General features: G+C 38.5%; 1 protein-coding gene across 1 annotated transcript in view; it reads right to left on the reverse strand.

Moving 5' to 3' along the window:
- SCP2 (sterol carrier protein 2) overlaps nt 1-16745 on the reverse strand; it is a 97542-nt gene extending 80797 nt beyond the window's left edge. The window contains exons 1-5 of the mRNA XM_015236165.3: nt 16589-16745; nt 8804-8861; nt 4902-4973; nt 2417-2548; nt 1190-1254 (exon numbers count right to left, since the gene is read on the reverse strand). Coding sequence (XP_015091651.1) covers nt 1190-1254; nt 2417-2548; nt 4902-4973; nt 8804-8861; nt 16589-16657 — 396 coding nt within the window. The 5' untranslated portion in view covers nt 16658-16745. The remainder of the gene's footprint in view (nt 1-1189; nt 1255-2416; nt 2549-4901; nt 4974-8803; nt 8862-16588) is intronic.
- Between the last annotated feature and the right edge of the window lie 3928 nt (nt 16746-20673).

The following is a 20673-nucleotide window of genomic DNA, read 5'->3' on the forward strand; positions in this document are numbered from 1 at the left end:
TTTTTTTCAATTCCTTTAATGTCCCTTTTTGCAGTTTCCTGCACCCCTATGGTATTTCCAAGCTTGTCTTTTATTTTTTTAAGCACAGTAAGCATGCCTAAGTCTGTATCCAATAAACACAGTTTTTGATGTCTGCACAGATCACTTTTCACTGTTCCTCCATTCTCCTGGTTCTCAAAGATGGTGCATTGTTTCTTTAATGCTTGGTTATCCTTGGTTGCATGTCCTTGAAAACTTACTTCAAGAGTTCTCAAAGCCTAGAAGGAAAATGCTTTCCTCCAAAAGAAAATTTGCAGTTGCTTTTGTTAAGTCCCTAGTTACTACCATTCTGAAATCAATTTAGACTCAATTTATGGTTTGAGGTTTCTTTGACCACCCAGGTAAATGAGGATTTTGGCAACAAGCCCCCATGAGGGATAGCCTGTGCTTTATTAATTCTCAGTGAAAGGTATTCTGATTATTTTCCCTTCTCTTTTTTCTCCCTTGCTCTGCTCATTGCCAAGGCTACTCTCCCTGTAATCGCATGAAAGTGGGGAAAACAGGATGGAGTTTTACTTCATGTTCACCTTTACCTAAAAGGTTTAACCCTACAGGTGGGGAGTGGGTGTTAAATTTCTAATCTTGGGAGGACCTGAGCTGTGACTACTTTCCTCTTCATTTTAGGGGACCATCAAAATTGAAGATCACAGCTTCCTGATCAGCAAAGCCAAAAGCAGTGTCGAATGCTGATCTTAATTTTCTGGCAATTATTCTCTCTTGTTAGCTCTTCAGTGTCTTTAGGATATTTTAATTCTATTCCATTCAAATACTTTAGTTGTCAACAGTAGGAGAAATGATTTAAATAACTTGGCTAGACATTACCAAAAACAGAAGTCTCACACTTTATTAAGGCTCTTCAGTGTGTTGAATGGAATTAATTTTTGAATGAATGAATGAATGAATGACTTTCAAATTAAATAGACAAGTCAGCCTCAGAGTCAATCATCTGACCTGTCTGAACATTAATTTCACAAAATAAAGGGGCTGAACAAAATTATATCTACGATTCTTTACTGTCTAAAATACCAGGATCTGTGCATACACATACAATGTCACCTTTCAGGTTTGATAAGTTCTATTTATGGTAGTCAGATGGGCAGTTTTCTCATAGTATTACAGTAATTCCAAAATAAGAATATATGAGACTCACTGAATTTGCAATGGCTCCCTTCTTCATCGTCTCAAAACCAAGAGCCAAGACACAATCTGCCAGACCTTGAAAGAAAATGTAATTATTTTGAAAAATTAAATTTCCAGACACCCAACAAAATACCATTAAATACTTAAGTAAGTATTTAAATAAGTATTTAAATAAATATTCAATCCTTCCTTTGACTCTCAATGTTAATAAAACTTTTCATTCATGTGGAAATATGTTCCAGTGAAGAACAAATGTAAATAGCTAATTTTGCATTTTAAAACATTAATTAAAATTTTAAAATATTTTAAAGGATCTTGATCAAAATCTCAACAGAATTATTTTTGGAGGGAGGGGACACCTAAAAATGATGTTAAAGTTCAACTGAACAGCAAAACAAGGCAGAATTGCCAAAATTCTTCTTTAAAAAAAGGAAAGAAAAATAGTGAGATAGGGGATGGAGCATACTAGCATTTTCAAACATTAAGACATAAAGCTCCAACAATTAAAACACTGAGTAGCAGAGCAATAATCAGTAATCAATCAGAAGAAAGAACAGAGGGCCTAATGAAAGAGCCTAGATCATTTGGAAGTACAGAATATGACATATACCCAAGAGAATGAAAAACATATGACCACAAAAAATGTTGTACACAAACGTTTATTGTAGCATTATTCATAATAGCCAAAAAACGGAAACAACCCAATGGCCATCAACTGATAAATGGACAAACAAAATGTGGTGTATCCATACAATAGATTATTATTTGGCCATAAAAAAGAATGAGGTACTGATACATGCTTCAACATGGATGAACTATGAAAATATGCTAAGTGAAAGAAGCCATAAAAGGCCATATATTGTATGATTCCATTTATGTAATGTTCAGAATAGGTAAATCCATAGAGATAGAAAGTAGATTAGAGGGGCTGTGAGGAGGGGGAAATGGGAAGTGACTGCTAATGGGTACAGCTTTCTTTTGGGGGTGATAAAAATGTTCAAAAACTAGACAGAGGTGTTAGTTGCATGAGTCTGTAAATATACTAAAAAACACTGAATAGTACACTATAAAAGGGTGAATTTTACGGCAGACAGTATATCTCAATAAAATTGCTATTTTTTTTTTTTAAGAAATACACTATAAAGCAATCTCTCTGATGGCCATATGGAGAAACGATGAAAGAGGGGCAATAACCCGACATCTATTCAAGTACAGTAGACAGACAGGCACTTCTTACCACCCTGAATCAACTGCCGGGCCATAAACAATGCAGTCGAACCAGTAGAACAGTTGTTATTGACGTTGATTATAGGAATTCCAGTCAGTCCCAAACTGTGATAGATAGCCCTCTGCCCACAGGTAGAGTCACCTATATAGAGAAAGAAACAAAAAATTTTATATATGTAATAAGAGAATTATGGAGCTGCAATGCAACATAATAAAACATACTGGTTTTTTCAGTATAATGCCTTTGTCTAGCTTACAACATGGGCAGAACAATAAACACACTATTGATATCTTACTCAGGAACAGTTTTAGCATTAGGCATCATTAACTGTGCAAATATAAAAAATTCTCAAAACACAGAATATATGTGCACTTTCTTTACATAATACAGAGGTAGGAAAGTAGAGAAATAACCACCAAGTAATAGGAAACAATTCAATCTGGCTAGGGCTACATGATAAAGGAAGCAATATTTCATGTATTGCCAGATATAAATCTTTTAGAACTTAACCAACTGATTAAATGTCCATGCTTTTCTCTTCATATAAAGTTTCACAACTTTGAAAAGTTAAAAGATCCCGCATGCCAGGGCATTCCAGAAAAATAATGATCCAAGCTGAATACACATTTGACTCCCTTTCTTGTGTAACATGCCACCAAGGCAGACATGTTGGAGCAGTATGATGGGAACACCTGGAGTACAGACTCTCCCCATAAGTCTTCAAGGAGAACAGCAAGGTTCAGGATCTCTTTTTCATAAATACATTTTACTTTTCTTTGACCTAGTAAATTTCCCTTCAAGCATTCTCTTGAGAGGGAGGATGTAGTTCAGTGGTAGAATGTGTGCTTAGCATGCACGAGGTCCTGGGTTCAATCCCCAGTACTTCCGTTATAATTAATTAATTAATTAAACCTAATTACCTCCCCCCTAAAACAAACAACAACAAGAAAAAAAATTCTTTTGCTATCTTGAAATCGCAAAGGAATAATCACAGATATGCACAAAGATTCATCTACTGTAATGTCTATTATAGCCTTTTATAATAACTAGAAATGAGAAATAATTTAAAATGTCCAAGAATCGGGATCATTATTACTAATAAACTGTAGCAAATCTCCAAGAATATCATGCAATAATTTAAAATGCTGTAAAAAGACTGGGAACATTCAAAGTGTTCATTAAAAGGGGGTAAATTAAATAAATCATGATATATCTATCCAATGGAACACTATGCTATCATTAAAAAAGACCAATGAAGCTCTTTATGAAACAAAACAATTTGGAATAGTCATCAAGAACTAAGTAAAAAAAAAAAAAGCAAGATACAAAATAGTGTGTATATTATGCTATTGTGTATAACAAAAGAAAGGGGAGAGGGTACTTACACACTCACACGTATTTGTTTTTATATGTATAAACTACCTATGAAAAGATACACTAGAAATTAGTGAAACTGCATTACTATATATAAAATAGATAATCAATAAGGATTTACTGAATAACACAGGGAATAATATTCAATATCTTGTAATAACCTATAATAGAAAATAATCTGAAAATATATATGTAATTGAATCACTTTGCTGTACACATGAAACACAATATTGTAAATCAACTACACTTCAATTTTTTTAAAAAAGGAAAAAAATTAAAAATTAAAAAAGATTGTTTAAAGGAATTAGTGAAACTAGTTTTCTAAGGGAAGGGAAACCATGAGTCAGGAAGACAGGAATAAGAATGAGACTTCCCACTGTATAACTATCCACCTTTTGTATTTTTGTACCATGTAAATATTTACTCTATTCCAGAAAAAAACAATTGAAAAACATTAATAATGATATGAAAGAAGACTTAATGACATGGAAAATACTGAATACAGTAAAATGAGAAAAGGAGGTTACCAAAAAAGTATGTATACTAAGACCTTATTTTAAGAGAAAATTATATGTGCATATGTTTTCACACATATTCATACTCACTGAAGGATATACACCAAAAAATTAATGGTAATAATCTCTGGATAATGAGATTACAGGTGACTTATATTTTCTTGTGCTTTTTCTGTGTTTCCTTTTTTTAAAATTACACTTAGTATATATCATTTTTCTAAGCAGAAAAAAGTTTATTAAAAAAACTTTTATACACAAAAAGTCAATAAATACAAATTTTATGACAACAAAGAACAAAAATTTATCTTCTGAACAGTAATTATCTTTACATGGTAGAACTATGGGCAATTTTTTTTTTAAAGATAAGAGAGGTTCTTAATTTGTCTCCTTTTTTGGCAATTACATTAATGGCATATATATATACACACACATACATACACATACATTAAACCAGGCTGACACAGAAGGGAAATCTAGGAATGATGAGAATAAGACTCTGAATTCTGAGTTGTGAGGGTTAAAATTCACAAATTCTTCTGCATTGTTTGTGTAGTTGCTTAGAGATTTAGGTGAGTAATTTGTAGAACACATAGGCTACCACGTACCATAAACGTAGCCAACACATGCCTGTTCCACTGCTGAATATGGGATCTGAGCATCTGCTAAAGCCTTCTGGCCTGTGAAAACAAAAGAGTTTAATCCAATAGTGCTTTAAGTGAGTAAAATTTAAGTTTAGAATCTTTCCAGAGTGAATAAACCTCTAGATAGTCTATGTTCAATTCAAATGACAAATCCTTCATCAAATCATCTCAGATCTTGCCTTTCAGAAGTTACCACTTCTTCCTCTAAGCTACTGCATCACTTTTTCACACCTCCTTTTTGATACTTAATATTTTCTGTTCTAACTGTATACTTAGCTATAAGTATATTAAATCTGAAGAGTCCTAAAGCTTCTTAATGACAAGTTGTCTTACTCATCTTTGTGGCTCTACCACGTATCTAGACGGCAAAACTGGGACAGAATAACATTGTTGGGAAGGGGGCGTATAGGAGCACTCATGTGGTCATCTTACAAGCCAAGATCAAGAGATGACCATGTCTGTGCTACAAGAAATAGAGATTTAAAGCTGCTATTCAAAGTTGAAGAAACGATCATTAGCAGAACTGAGAAAAGTTATGAAAATAAACAAGAAGAGAATGGATGCTGGAGAGAAGATATGACCTAAATCCTCATCTATCACACTCAGAAGTAAACAGATGTCTAAAACTGATAAATCAAAAACTGGAATAAAAATGGAGGAACAAATAGAGATATGGAAATTAACCACCATAAGAATTAAAGCCAAACCAGTTAAAAGAAGGTGACCCCTGGGGAACAGGCCTGGGAGGTACCATCCTATATGTGTGTGTTTAACCATACGAATGTATTATTTTGAATTTTTTTAAGTTAAGAAGAGGTATGATTGATTATAGGATTGGCTCAGTCAGACCAGTTATCTTTTTCTGCTTAGCAAAAATAATTAATGTTTTACTTATAATAATGGTGGTGAGATTATGTTAAAAAGAGCATTCTCGTATGATACTAGTGAGACTCTAATAACATAAACAGTCTGAAAAATAATTCGACAAGAGTCTTAAAACTGTTCATATTTATTGTTCTAAGGAGTCTACTTCTAGGCTCTGTCCTCAAAAATAACTAGAAATGAGAACAAATATTTGTGTTTAGTGAGATATTCACTAAAATTCTTCTAAAACATCAAAAAATTGTGAAGCTAAAAGTGTCCAACAAAAATTATAGTATAAACATATAATGAAATATGCAAAAGTCAATTTTACAGCTTTAAATGACAGGAAAATGCTCATAATAATAAATTTTAAAAATCAGGATACAAAACCACATTTAGAATATGATCCTATATAGCCATATTTTAAAAAAAACTAAAATAGAATACACAAAGATGTTAACAGTGGCTAGGCTTGAGTCACAAAATTTTCTCTTCATTATTAAATAATTCTGTGTTCCAATAAACACATAAATTGCTCTTCTAATCACTGGGTTACATGATTACAACAAATGAGTTACAACAAAAAGGTATAAGGTTTATCCTGTGGTCTTTCCCTCCTCTAAGCGCCAACAGCAAGTTGTACCACGCATGGTCTGTGAGAACTTGCCTTATTTTCCATGCTAGATGGTGAGACCTCTGAGATCTGTAAACCATACTTGGAATCCTTCCCGGTGCCCAGGATTCACTCATGAATATTTGTTGAATACTTTCTCCTAAGATTTTCTGCATATACTTTCAGATTTAAATAATTATTAAATAAAAATGTTAAAGGGATGAGAAAACAAAGGAAGCACAGAAGTTAACTATCTGAAACAGTTTCAGAGAGTTACATGGTGTCACTATACCACTTTGCATTGAGCTGCAAAGGGATCCCCAACCTTTCTCTGAGGGAAAAGAGGATGCAGGAATGTGTAAGGAGTTCAAGTCTCTAAATAATGGAAGTGACAGGATATAATTCTGCTGGTTGTGCTCCTCCATTCAATGCATTTAAAAAATGATGGGAAAGAAAATGCAGAACCCCCTCCTAAAACCAGTTTGGAGAATTAGAGGGTAAGACTTCCATTAAACCAATCCTCTTACCTCAGCACCACCGTCTACACATAAGTCCAGAGACAGCAGGTGCAAAATCATTTATGGGATCTCAGGGTTTTCCCCCCAAGTTGTACTTGAACATATATATGTTCAACTAAATGTGACGAATGTGGTCTGAAGGTGCACATATCTCACCTAAGACTACATCATATATGTGAATGGAGTCATCCTTTAGCATTTCTCATTTCCCTCCATAAATAGAACCAAGGGCTTTTATGAGAACAAAGTGAAGTTTTAAAGTTTATTCTATATAAAAATTCCTTTATTAAGTTTATTTTCCTAATTATGCTCAAAAGAAGAAAATTGTAATCAGTAAACAGAGTCAATCAGGCTGAATTTCTGTGGTTAGACAATCCCCACTGATAGTTTCAAACTTCATAACTTCACCTCAACATTACCATTTTATAATCAAAATATTATACTCATGTATTATAAAATTAACCTCAAATTTTTAAACTAAATAAAAGAAATAGAAAAAAATATATAGAAAGAAATGATTAAATCATATCCAATTCCAGAGAAAGCCAGAAGATGTTTGAAGACATCAGTCAAGGGAAAAAGTTTGGGGTGGAGGGCATAGCTCATTGTTAGAGTGCATGCTTAGCATGTACGAGCTCCTGGATTCAATCCCCAGTACCTCCTCTAAAAATAAATAAATAGACCTAATTACCTGCCCCCTCCCCTCCAAGAAAAAGTAAATAAAAGAGGAACAGGTTTAACAAACAAAAAATAAACATTGAATGAACAATGTCCCCCAGAGAATCAACATCACTTAATCAAATCTCATGAACCTTCCTTTTGGGGTAAAGAGATGCTCTGATTCCCTGGTTAGTAATATCTAAATACTGAGTTAAATAATAGAGTTGAAACAATATCTACTTTATGGGCACTGAGTGGACTAGTTACTTGAGGAAAGAGTGTCTTATGAAAAACCAAAGTAACTCTTTTTGGGTTGCCTGGTGACAAGCTGGCAGGAATGGGAAGAGAGGGGAGGCTTCCCAGGAGAAGGACTGTACCTAACAACTTCACGGGGCCATAGAGCTCCCAAGTTGTCAGAAGCCTGTATTTCCCAGCACTCCCTTAAACAACTGACACCTAAGCTTAGATAGCTTGGCCCTGAACCTAAAACATTTATTTCTACCATGCAAAGGAGCTCCCATGCTTGCCCTTTTTTTTTCTTTTAAGAGAACCAGGGAATCTTCCTGCTGGAACTCATATCCGTACTTCAGCCAGCTGCAGCCTCCCTCAATCATGTGACTCTGAACAATACTTAGAGAACAAGGACCCACACACGTGTGGATGCCTCTCTGCACCCCAGCTTACAAGTATTCACCCAAGTCCTTTGCTTAACGGTACCAACACTCACTAGAATAAACCACAAACTGCATCACCTCATTGAGTTACACACAAGCCTAGTGACAGAAAAAGAATTGTCTATGTTGGCTCAGCAAAGAGAGAAAAACCACCATACAGTTATTTAATACATTTTGAATGTGATTATTCCTTTTCTAGGAAAGGAAGACACAAATTTTGTCATAACTTCTAAGGTACACACACACCAGAATCAAGTCATCCCTTTTAGTGACCCTACTTACTCACCCAGAGGCTTTTGCTGTCCCACCAAAGAGCTGGAGAGCACATAAAATCACAGGCCACTGTCTGCTCTAAGTACCCAGCTAAAGATGCCCAAGCTCGTTCCTCTTTTTCCTTTCTAGTGAGCCACTAGGCAATTGTCTGTATAGTTCTTCTCTGTTGACCTCGCTTCCTGTTAAGGTTGCAAGGCTGCTCCACTATCAAGACAGACCACACAATAAACTACAATGTTCAAAGACTGAAATATTCTATATTACCTGCTTCCTTTGCCAAATCAGGGTAGTCTCTTGAATTCTCAAGTCCAGGCTTTGTGAACTAGAAATACAGAAGGAGATAATAAATAGAAACAAGTATAGTTAGATTTTCTCACAAAAGTGCATCGCAGAAATACATTCATCTGTACATTGAAACAAAAACATAATGAGCACCTAACGTGTTCCTGGACTCTGAGAATAAATAATATATGGTCCATGCCCTCAGGGAGCTTCCAGTCTAACGGAAAACAGGCAATTTACACTATAGTGTCCTAAGTACAGAATGATTTGGGAGAGACAACTACTCGGCCTCGGAGGACTAGAAAGGGTTCCCAGAGGAACTGATACTTAAGTCTTTAAGGATGAAAAAGAGTTATCTAAGTGAAAAAAAAGGAAATTCTACAACAAAGGCCTGCAAATGAGAGAATATGGCAACTTAATATGCAAACAATTTTATATTGTAGAGGTTGAAACATAAGGTGGGAAATGGCAAGCGACAGGGATAGAAAAGTTACTTAGGACCAAATGATGGTAACTACTAACATTTACAGGGCACTTACTGTGTTACTGTACTAAGTACTTCATATATATTAACCTGTTCAATTCTCACAACAACCCTAAGAGTTAGGTACTATTATTATCATCATTTTAAGATAAGGAAACTAGGGCACAGAGAGATTAAGTAACTTGCCCAAGGACACACAGTTAATAATTAGTGGAGCTGAAACTTCAGACAATCTGGCTCTAGAGTCAACCCACAAGCAACTTTATATGCCCTCCTGTGATGTCTGGGCTTTATCCCGAAGACAATGGATTTTTTTTTTTTTAAAGAGACTGAAAGAAAACAATGAGATATACTACAACACCAAATGCTGACAAGGATGTGGAGTAGCAGGAACTCTCATTCGTTGCTGGTGGGAGCACAAAATGGTACAGTCACTGTGGAAGACAGTTTGGAAGTTTCTTACAAAACTAAACATCCTCTTAACATATGATCCAGCAACTGTGCTCCTTGGTATTTACTAAATGAGTTAAAAATTTATGTTCACCCAAAAACCTGCACACAGTTGTTTATAGCAGCTTTATTTGTAACTGCCCAAATGTGGAAGCAACTAAGATGTCTTTAGTAGGTGAAAGGATAAATAAACGTGGTACATCCAGACAATTAAATATTATTCAGTGAACAACAAATTTATACTGTATAGCACAGGGAACTATATTCAATATCTTGTAGTAACCTATGGTGAAAAAGAATATGAAAATGAATATATATATGTTTCTATATGACTGAAATATTTTGCTGTGCACCAGAAATTGACAAAACATTGTAAACTGACTATACTTCAATAAAAATATATTTTTAAATATATATATACACACACACACACACACACACACACACACACACACATATATATATATTATTTAGCACTAAACAGATATGAGCTATCAAGCCATGGAAAGACATGGAGGAAACTTAAATGCATATTACTAAGTGAAGAAGCCAATCTAAAAAGGCTAAATACTGTATGATTCCAACTATATGACATTCTGGAAAAGATAAAACTATGGAGACAATAACAAGATCAGTGGCTGTTAGGGCTGAGGGGAGGGAGGGATGAACAGGTAGAGCACAGAGCAATTTCAGGGCAGGGAAACTATTCTGTATAATATAATAGATATGTCATCATGTATTTGTCCAAACCCATAGAATATACAACACCAAGAGTGAATCCTAACATAAACTACATACTTTGAGTGATAATGAATTGTCTGTGTAGGCTCATGGACTATAATAACTGTGACACACTGATGCTGATTATGGATAGTGGGCAAGGCTGTGCATGGGTAGGGGCAGGGAGCATGTAGGAACTCTGTACTTTCTGCTTGATTTTGCTGTGAACCTAAAACTGCTTTGAGAAATAAAGCCCTATTTTAAAAAGAGAGACAGAGTAGGATGAGAAGACTTGCATTTTAGATCATTCTAGATGCAATGTTAAGAAATGTATGAAAGGGGGGAAGAGATAGCTCAGTGGTAAGAATGCCTGCCTAGCAGGCACTAGGTCCAAGGTTCAATCCCCAGTAACTCCACTTAAAATATAAGTAGACAAAGAAATGTATGAAGAGAGCAAGGCTGGAGACAGTGAGACCAAGTGGCATGATTCTGAAACAGTCCAAGTGAGAGCTGATTAAGATAGCAGCAGAAGGGATGGAAAGAAGCAGAAAGACTTGAGAATCATAAAGAAAGAAAAATTTACCAAACATGGTGACTGATTAGACAAGATGGAGTGGTTTGCTGGTGAGAGGTTGGGCTAACAAGAAATGGCTTTCAAAAATGTTTTACTGCAAACCACAACAAGATACATATTACAAAATGACTCAGTAGGTACCTACGTAACTGAAGCAAATTTTTCATGAAATACTTATCCTATTATATTGATACAATATTTTCTATTCTATTTCAATTTTTTTAACACTAGAAGCAACCTTCTAAATTGATTTCATGATGCCAGCAATGGATCACAAAATCCAATTTGAAACACTGTGTAGATACTTGACTTAAATGCCACACTTTATTGCCCAGTGCCAAAATACATCTGTTGAACTGAACCAAAATAAAACATTTACCATTTGTTCCTACCTCTGCCCCACCCCAATTCTTCATAATTCCTGAATTAGGTAATCCTTCATAATTCCCAAATTCAGCAGCCAAAAATTATCTATTTCCCCCCTACTAGTCACTCTTAAGTTCACTAGTTACAACCAGAGCATGTATAAGGTATAGAGAGCACTTACTACAAAGAGAGAGTAGTGTGCTGCTAGGCTCCCCTCTTCCCACTTTATGTAAGTTTTCACTTCCCTGACAATACAGCCGGCCCTGTGCATCCCGAGGCCAACTAAGGAGACTGAGCATCTATGGATTTTGGTATCTGAAAGAGATCCTGAAACCAATCCCCTAAGGATACCAAGGGACTACCATACTGAGCTCCTTACTCACCACCGTCCCTAATCCCTTATTCTCCCTTTAAAACAGCCAGTCACCTCTGTATAAAATTAGTTCCGTTCACACTGGACTTTTTCCCTTTTGCAATAGTGTATAACTGACCAAAATCTGTCCTAACACTTTACCTAGTGTCTGCCTTTGACACCAAACACCCAGACAAAAAACAACTTTGCCACTCTAGAATCTCCTCTAAACCTCTGTTCCAATCTCAATCCCTGCCTCACCACCAAAGTAATTATTATTCTGATTCCTACAGTAATCACTCCCTTGTAGTATTTCACAGCTTTACCACCCAGTGTCTTATCTGTAGACACTACAATTCAGTTTTGTCCATTTTTTTTTAATTTTATGGGCTTTTAACTCTCTTTTACTTATTTAATTGAAGTACAGCTGATTTACAATGTTGTGTTAGTTTTCTTTCAATGTACACCCCTTTCTTTTCCTCTCCACGTATCTGTTGAAGAACCCAGAGCATTTGGCAGGCAGCCCCACACTGCCTGGATTTTGTGGACTGTATACTCATGCAGCTCAGCATGTTCCTCTGTTTCCTTTACTTCATGCAGCTCGGCAGCTGGATCCAGAAGCCTGCACACTCACATTTTACCTCCTTGGTAAAACTACAGGTCGTGGCGTAGTCGTTCATCAGGGAACATCTAACGTCTGACTGTTTCCTCTCTTTGTGTTGTTAGCAGCTATTGGTGCTCAATGACTAGATCCAGCAATTCTTAAAACTTCTCAATCTCAGGACCACTTTATACTCTTAAAGATCACTGAAGATGCCAAAAAGCTTTTGATTATGAAGGCTATATTTACCAAAATTTACTCTCTTTGCACTTAAAACAAGACATTTATTAAAAGCCTTCAATTCATTCAAAAAAATTTAACCCATTACATGTTAACATAATTTTTATAAAAAATAACTGAAAAAAATTACAAAAAAAGCAGTAAGTGGCATTGTTTTAATATCAAATTTAATAGAAGACACCTGAATTCTCATTGCTGATTCTTCATTCAACTTCTAGCATTATGCTGTTTTGGTTGAAGTCTATAAAGTAAATCTGACCTCATACAGATATGTGGTTGGCAAAGGGAGGAATATTTTAATAGCCTCTTTAGATAATTGTGGATACTCTTTTTTAATACTACACTAAAACTTGACAAGTGGGAGTTTCTTACAGGTTAGTTGAAATGTTGAATTTTTTAAAATACCAATGAATTTTTCATACTCTTGTTATATTAAAGTCCACTAAAATCTTGCACTTTGAGTGGAATGGTAATTTGGCTTTTCTCTGGAGCCGTGTCACATAATTTTCCAAACCTTTGCCAGGAAGCTAGTATATGTCTGACTGCCAGTGTTCTGGGAACAGGGGTGGGAAGTACCATCATTTAGTATACTGAATTTCATTCAACTCCCTTTTTTCAGCTTGGGACTCACTCCTGCCTTCCACTAAGCCTAACAGCCAGATGATTCAAGAGATTTACCTGTTCAGTTTCTCCAGAGAACAAGCCTCCAATACCCTGATAAGGAAGGACAGTCACCTAGTGGTAAAAGGGATCTTGGGATCCAGTTATTCCACTGAAGTGTTTTCCTTCCCTTCTCTCATCCTCACCTTACTTGGCACCTCGTACATGCAGGTCTTGAGCCTTGTGGAGTTCTGCAGGAAGACTCAGCCAGCATAACCCCTCTTCAGAAATTTGGTTTGTGGGTTCCTCTGTTCTGAGTCAATGACCACTTTTCCATCAGCTGTTAGTCATCCAATGTTTACCTGACATGTTCTGCTATTGTTTCCTCTCCTATTCACTTTACCCTTATGGGTTAATACCTTTCTTATTTCCTCCCTGTCATCCTAGAGAGGTTTGGAAAGCACCAATATAGAGATAAATTCATATCTTCAATATGCCATGCTTAATCAAATGTCCTAATACACTGTATGTAAATTACTTGTTTATCTTTTCCTTCTTCATACTACACATTTGTTAAAAACAGGAGCCCTGCTTTCTCCATCTTTTTATTCCTAGCATATAACAGGAATGTTTATTGAATATAAGTTCAAATGATGAATTAACTATAACAGCAATGTGTGTTAGAGCTGCATGGAAAGAATACGAGATTTTAACTAATGAAGTTTCAAAATTTAGGAACAGTATCAAGATAGGTAAATTACTTAGCCCCTGTGATCCTCAAAGATGGACAATAAAATGGGGATAGTAATCCATTATACGGTGAAAAGTAAATGAGATAATGTAATGTTTTTCACACTGTAGGTTTGTAGAGGGTGGCAAAATCAATTCTGAGGGTTGTGGGTTGTGAACAGCATTTTAAAAAGTGAAATAGAATAAGAAATATCAAGAGTTTATCACACATAATAAAGATAAGGGTTGCTTTAGCAAACTTGTTTCAGTTGTGTGTGTGTGCGTGTGTATGGAGTTGTGATGTGAGACTTTTTTTTTCTGTGGGTCGGGGAATTATAAACAGAAATATTAGAAAAATTAAGTATTTAATTATATGGTCCGGACTATAAGTGCACCAGAATTTTACAAAATAAAAATAAAAAAGGTGGCCAGTGTAACTTAACAGCAGTTTGAGGAAGTTTTAAGAAAATACTTGGATTCTGCTATAGACTGAATGTCTATGTCCTCCCCAAATTCTTGTATTGAAATCTAATTCCCAATGTGATCATTTTGGGAAGTGGGGCCTTTGGGAAGTCGTGAAGCCCTCAGGAATGGGTTTGGCCTTTATAAGAGGACAGCAGGTTCCCTTGCCTCTTCTGCCATAGATAGCTGTTTATGAACCAGAAGCAGGACCTCACCAGACACCAAATCTGCCTGCGGCTTGATCTTGAACTTCTCAGCCTCCAGAACGGTGAGAAATAAATATTTCTTGTTTAAGCCACCCAGTCTATGGTATTATTGTCATAGCAGCCTGAACAGACTAAGGCAGATTAGTTCTTGAAAACAGGTAGAATTTAAATTGATGAAAAGAGGGCATTTCAGGAAGTAGGCAGCATAAGCAAAGGGACTCGGCCCACTGTCAGCGAGGCAGTAGTTGTGATTTAGTTGTGTTAAAACCTGTCAACATGCACCATAGGAATTCTAATTTACCAATAGGAATTAATTTCCTACACTGATAATAAAGCCTCATTAAGAGAACTTCAAGCTGTCTAGGAATTCAGCTATTGAAATCAAGAAGCACAACACAGGAACCCAACCAGTTGAGACGTACCAGTAGAGCTTAAAGTATTACCTACTAAATTCCTCTCTTCATTAAACCCTCCACCAAGTTCCAAAAGTCTAAACCCAGAGGAAAGTACATTGGCCTGGTAAACACATCAGTAAAACTGCTCTCCATACTCCCAATCTCTTTCCTCAAGATTGTAACTAACACCTCCCACACCTCCGCCTCCTAACCTGATGAAAAATAAATACATCTCCCACTTTCTGAAGCGTTAGAAAACTCAGTTCTTTTCTAGTTAGCCAGCATATCCAGACATTTAACAGACAATGGAGGATCTGACTGCATTAATACTATACTTTAAAAAGTTTTACTGTCCACCTATATTAGAAGTCCCCTCTTCCATGAAACAATAGGATGATCTTCAAGTATCTGCTTGTACTAGATAATGTACTAGACTGACTTTTATATTTCCATGTTTTGATTGCTTTGTGTACTCTCAGTCCATTCGGTAAGATAAGAAGTTTAAGGCTGTTTTCTCAGAAAGAGAACTTCCTCTAGGAACTCTCTTTCACAAAGCATATCCATTTAATATTGTTCAACTAACGTTCACTGAGGGTCTTCAGACACCAGTATTTTCAAGGTGCTAGAGGTATATGAATAGACATGAAAAGAGGCAATGAATTAGACATGGTTCTTGACTTGGAGGAGTATACATGTTAAGGAAGAATATAGACATATAAGCCGAATGTCAGGATATCACAGTAAGTACTAGGACAGAGGTAAGTACAGGGCTCTGTGGGAAAGTCAGGAGGATCTGAGGCTTCTTAGAGAAAATGTGAATTGATCTTTTAAAAATGCAAATAAGTTAGCCAAGTGAAAACAAATGATATTAAGTGGTGAGGACAACAGAAAGCAAAACAACGGAGGCATAAAAAGGGGTGGAGGGAAACTAAAAGCACTTTGGCATTGTTAGAGTACAGAAGTGGTGAGGGTGTCAAGAAATGAGACTGTGGGAGCCTCTAGCCTCCTGAGAACCACCTGAGAAACACAAAGGTCCTAGGATCCAGAAAACCTGACACTTGTGCTGAGCATCACTAATGCTTCTCCTCATCCACACCTGAAACTACCTGAGAATGGATGCTACGGGGACTATTCCTGAAAGTGCAGAGCTGGCGACATTCACGACATGCTTTCCTTTCGGGTATGAGGCCGACCTGGCTTCGGTCAGAGGTCCACACACCCTAGGATTTCACTCAGATTCAAAGGAGGTGTGGACTTTGGATAATGTTGGGGCGTCCTTCACAAACTGCCCCAGGGAGAAAAAGGAAGAAAGGGGGAAACATGGCCGCAGGAACAACCCTGAGACATTACATTCCCCCAGAGACACTCTACATCACAACCCACCCGAGTCGCCACTCTGATGTCCCCAGAGCCAAGAAGCCGAGCTAGGAAGGATGCCCCCGGCGCCCTGCGGGTAGGAAGGACGGACCGACGCACAGCACCAAGCCTGACCCACCCCCCGTTTCCCGGTCACCTCCGGGCTACCCCGGCCTCACCCAGACAGAGAGGTGCAAGCGCCCCGCCTCTGGGGGTCTACGGCTCTGTTTACCTTGGTCATCCCAACCCCTACCACAAACACCCGGTTCCGGGGCTGAGACCGTGCTATGGCCACAGGCATGGCTTGGATCAGTCACCGCAGAGGCAGGCCCAGCAGACAAAAGGACATCCCGCGAGATCCGGGCCAAGACTGACGCTGCAGCAGAGCCTAGTTCCCAACGCTAGGGGCGGGGCGGGAGGCCTCGGGGGGGCGGGGCGGGGCGGGGCGGGAGGGCAGGGGCTAGTGCCCGTGTGCGTGCCCGGAGGTGCTGGCGGCGGGCGCTCCTCTGGGAGCAGTTTGTGGAAAAAGCTCCAGGCCCGGTTTCAACGAAGAGTTGGAAACCTAGGGCCCTTCAGCCCTTGAAAAAAGGCTTTATAGCCTGGGACCAGCCCTTCAGGTTTAGGTTCTGAACGTTGAGGGCTAGTGTGGCCTGAAGCAAAGCCTGACACTGAGGGCAGGGCTTGGCCAGAAACCGGACTCACAAAATCACTAAGAAAATTTTGGAGTTGAGAGAGGTGATTAGACAGGCTTACTGACCCTGACTGATTAATAACAGAGGAAAGAAAGTGCTGGACTGTTAGGAAACGGGTTGTTTACCAAGTCTTACAGCTGGCACCTTGGTCCCAAGAACATAATCGTTCAATAAGATGTTTCATGTCCCATAATTGCTGCATTGATCCAAGGATATACCCCATTATCTCTTTCTTTGTTCTCTTTCTCCCACGGAAGTTTTGGTTTTAGGGCTGAACTCCACTGGAGGAAGGAGCCTGTAATAGAAGCTGATTGACACAACCGAAGTGAGGATAATGATGGCAGAGCTTTCCAATAAAAGATCCCACCCAATCAGGGGCTGGATCAGTCCCTACCAGCTACCTGGCTGACGGCTCCCACCTCGAGTGATTTTTTTTCTCTCTGAGTAATAAAGCAGCTTTCTTTTTTTCACTTTTTCCCTCTGCCTCTATTGAGAATTCTTAGATGGCAGGCAAGGACCTACACATGATTGGTGAGGGGAGGGCCTTGCCTACCTGTTTGGTAGGTTTGTCCACTCATTTGGTGGGTTTTCTAACTTGAGGTCCCTCTATCCGCTAACAGAGTGTTGGAGTTGTTCTGTGTCCGGTTGATGGTAGTTAGAAGAGTCACTGCACGTGTTAAAACTCATAGGACTGTACACCAAGGGGGGAGGGGGCAGACTTTACGGTATGAATGTCTAAAACGGAAAACCAAAGTTCAGTCACTAGCTGTGAGACCTTCTTTTTTAACTTCTCTGAAACTCATTTTCCCGTGGTGTGTGTATGTGTGTGGATTAAACGAGATGATAGAAATAAGCCTTTAGCACTTAATAGAAGGTATATATATGTATGCATATTGTGAATATATATAGTGGATGCTTTTTATGTGCTGGTTCTGAATTTGCAGATTTGCCCACTCAAAAAATGTATTTGTAACCCCAAAATCAATACTGAAAGAGTTCTTGAGGTGGCAGAAAATGTGAGTTGCCCCATGTGCCTATTCTCAGCTTGATGCAGGAAAAACGGATGTGGGGCATGAGGAGGGCCATGTCCTAGGCTTCCGTTAAGCCCCTGGGACGTGCCCTGCCAAGTGTGGGTCCTTGGCTCTGTGTAGAAAAAATGTTTTACAGCTCAGTGTTATAGCTCAGTTGTGACAGCAACCTGGATCCAGGGACAGACCAAGCAGCACTCGGAGAGTTGGAGAACTCAGGTTTATTAAGCCAGCGGGCCCAGAAGAGTTAACACTCCAAGCTCTGGACCCCAAATATAGGTTTATACAGGCTTTTAGAGGCTGCCAGTTAGCACTTAGCAACATCATATGGAAATAAGGTATAACAAAAGTTGACTAATTAGGAACAAGCTTTGTAGAAATGGACCAATCAGGAGGGAGAGAAATAACCAATCAAGAGGGAGAGAAGTAACCAATCAGGAGTGAGCTCCATGCAAATGAAGTACTACACATGGACCAATCAGAAGTTAGGGAAATGGGCCAATCAGGATGCAGGAAATAACCAATCTGGAGTGAGCTCAGGGAACCAATAGAATTTTAGGGGTAAGTTCCACTTTCCTAGAAGTAAGCCATTTCAGAGGCAAAAAGTGAAATAGAGCCTCTGGGCCAGGGAACATGATGGTGCTGGCAGGAGAGTAGTGGCCCTGCCTGGGGGGGTCCTGCTTGACTTTTTTATGGGATTTCCCACCTCGGCTTTGCGCAGGAAAGAATTCAAGAGCAAGCCACAGTTGAGTAAAGGTAGATTTATTCAGAGAGATGCGTTGAAAGGCAAGAGAAAGGCCACAAGGTGTGGGAGTTGGGTGCTCAGATTAAAAGTAGGTACACACTCCATAGATAGTATGGGCCCTCTCCAGAGAGAGAGAGGAGGTGGCCACGATGCACCGCGTTGCCAGTTTTTATGGGCTCAGTGGCTTCATGTGTTAATAAGTGGAAGGTCTAGTCTAACTAGTCTGGAGAAGGGGCTGGGATTCCTAGGAAGCTGGCCATTTCCCACTCTTTGACTTTTTGTGGCTAGCCTTGGGACTGTCATGGGCCTGTGAGCATGTTACTTACTCATCGTGTAATATGTTACAATGAGCGTATAATGAAGCTCATGATCTGCTAGAAGTCAAATTTCCCAACATCTTGAGCCTCAAGGCCTTTGGGGGATTGAATCTTTCACCATTTTGATGTTAATTGCTGTAGCATTCCTTGAATGGCTGTGCCCTGCCACCTTCCCGCCTGTCTCAAAAGGGACAGGAGGAATGGCCAGATGATCCATAACCTGAATTAACTCACTGGAAGCAAGAGCAGGAGGTAAAAAATGACCAGGACTGAAATAAACCCCAATTAATCTTGAGGGTCACAGAGAGGAACTTAAAGACCCATGAAGGAGGTTAGATCCCATTTTTGTTTAAACCTTAATAGACATAGTGATGATCCGAACAAGCACCAATAACTTTAAAAAGAAGCACCAATAACTTTAAATAGGGAGTTTTACTTCTAGATTGCTTAACAGTCTAGCTATTGGTTGGAGGCCAGGATTATTAATGGCGTTCGAGTCTTCAATAAGTGGAAGGTGGGGGAGGGGAGAGAGTACACTGAGCACGCTTTATTGATCCACCCAGAATGAACTAAACAAGGCCATTGATGACTTCTGCAAAAGCAGTTTAGGTGGAAAGTAGGGGCAGAAGCTAGGAATTCACATTCACAAATATTTTTGCAATCTAATTATTGAGCATAAAATTGGAATGAATTCAGATGCAAATGAGAGGTGAGGTGGTGAAGTCCATAAATGTAGACACTATGCCCAAGTGAATAAATGAAATGACATTTTTTATGAGAACATTTATTGAGCATATGTGTAAGTAAGGTTCACACACACCAGTCATCATAACACCACCATGATGTAGGGACAAAGATTCTCCCTCCATCACCCAACTCTAGTCAGGCCTCTGAGCCCTCTTCTCTACTAGGGTTCATCCTCCACCTATAAGGCCTATAGGAACACTAACATAGTTTCTAACAACTCAAAGGCCACATCCCTAGGATGACCCTAGCCCCCTTAACGTGCCTGCCTGAGAAACCCCAAGGCTGCTGAAAGAATTTAATGTTTGTTCCAGCCAAAACCTGAAGATAGGGCCCCTGTCTTCCAGTATCTGTGGGAGCCTAAACTTGCATAAGGGCCAGTTAGCAAACCCAGGATGGATTCCTATGGGCTAACCCTCCCTTCCACTCATTTTGTAAATTTTCACTTCCCTAAGTCTACATAGTCTGCACTCACTCACCTCCCTATTGCTTCATTCTCCCTTTATAAAACTGAACCACTGTGCTGTACACAAAAAATTACTACAACATTGTAAATCAACTATACTTCAATTTTTTAAAAAAGTCACCTCTGTAACAAACAGAACTTGGTTCGGTTCACGCCAGACATTTCCCTTTTGCAATAGTATATTACCGATTAAAATCTGTTCTCACTATTTGATTAGTGTCCGGCTTTCTATATCTTTGACAGCAGTCACTTTATTATGCGCGCTCTGCAGATTAAAACACTGGGGCTTAGAGAGGTTGGCAGTCTTGCCCAAAATCACACGGCG

This window comes from Vicugna pacos, chromosome 13 (assembly GCF_048564905.1).
Source record: "Vicugna pacos chromosome 13, VicPac4, whole genome shotgun sequence".
In the NCBI taxonomy this organism is placed as follows: domain Eukaryota; kingdom Metazoa; phylum Chordata; class Mammalia; order Artiodactyla; family Camelidae; genus Vicugna; species Vicugna pacos.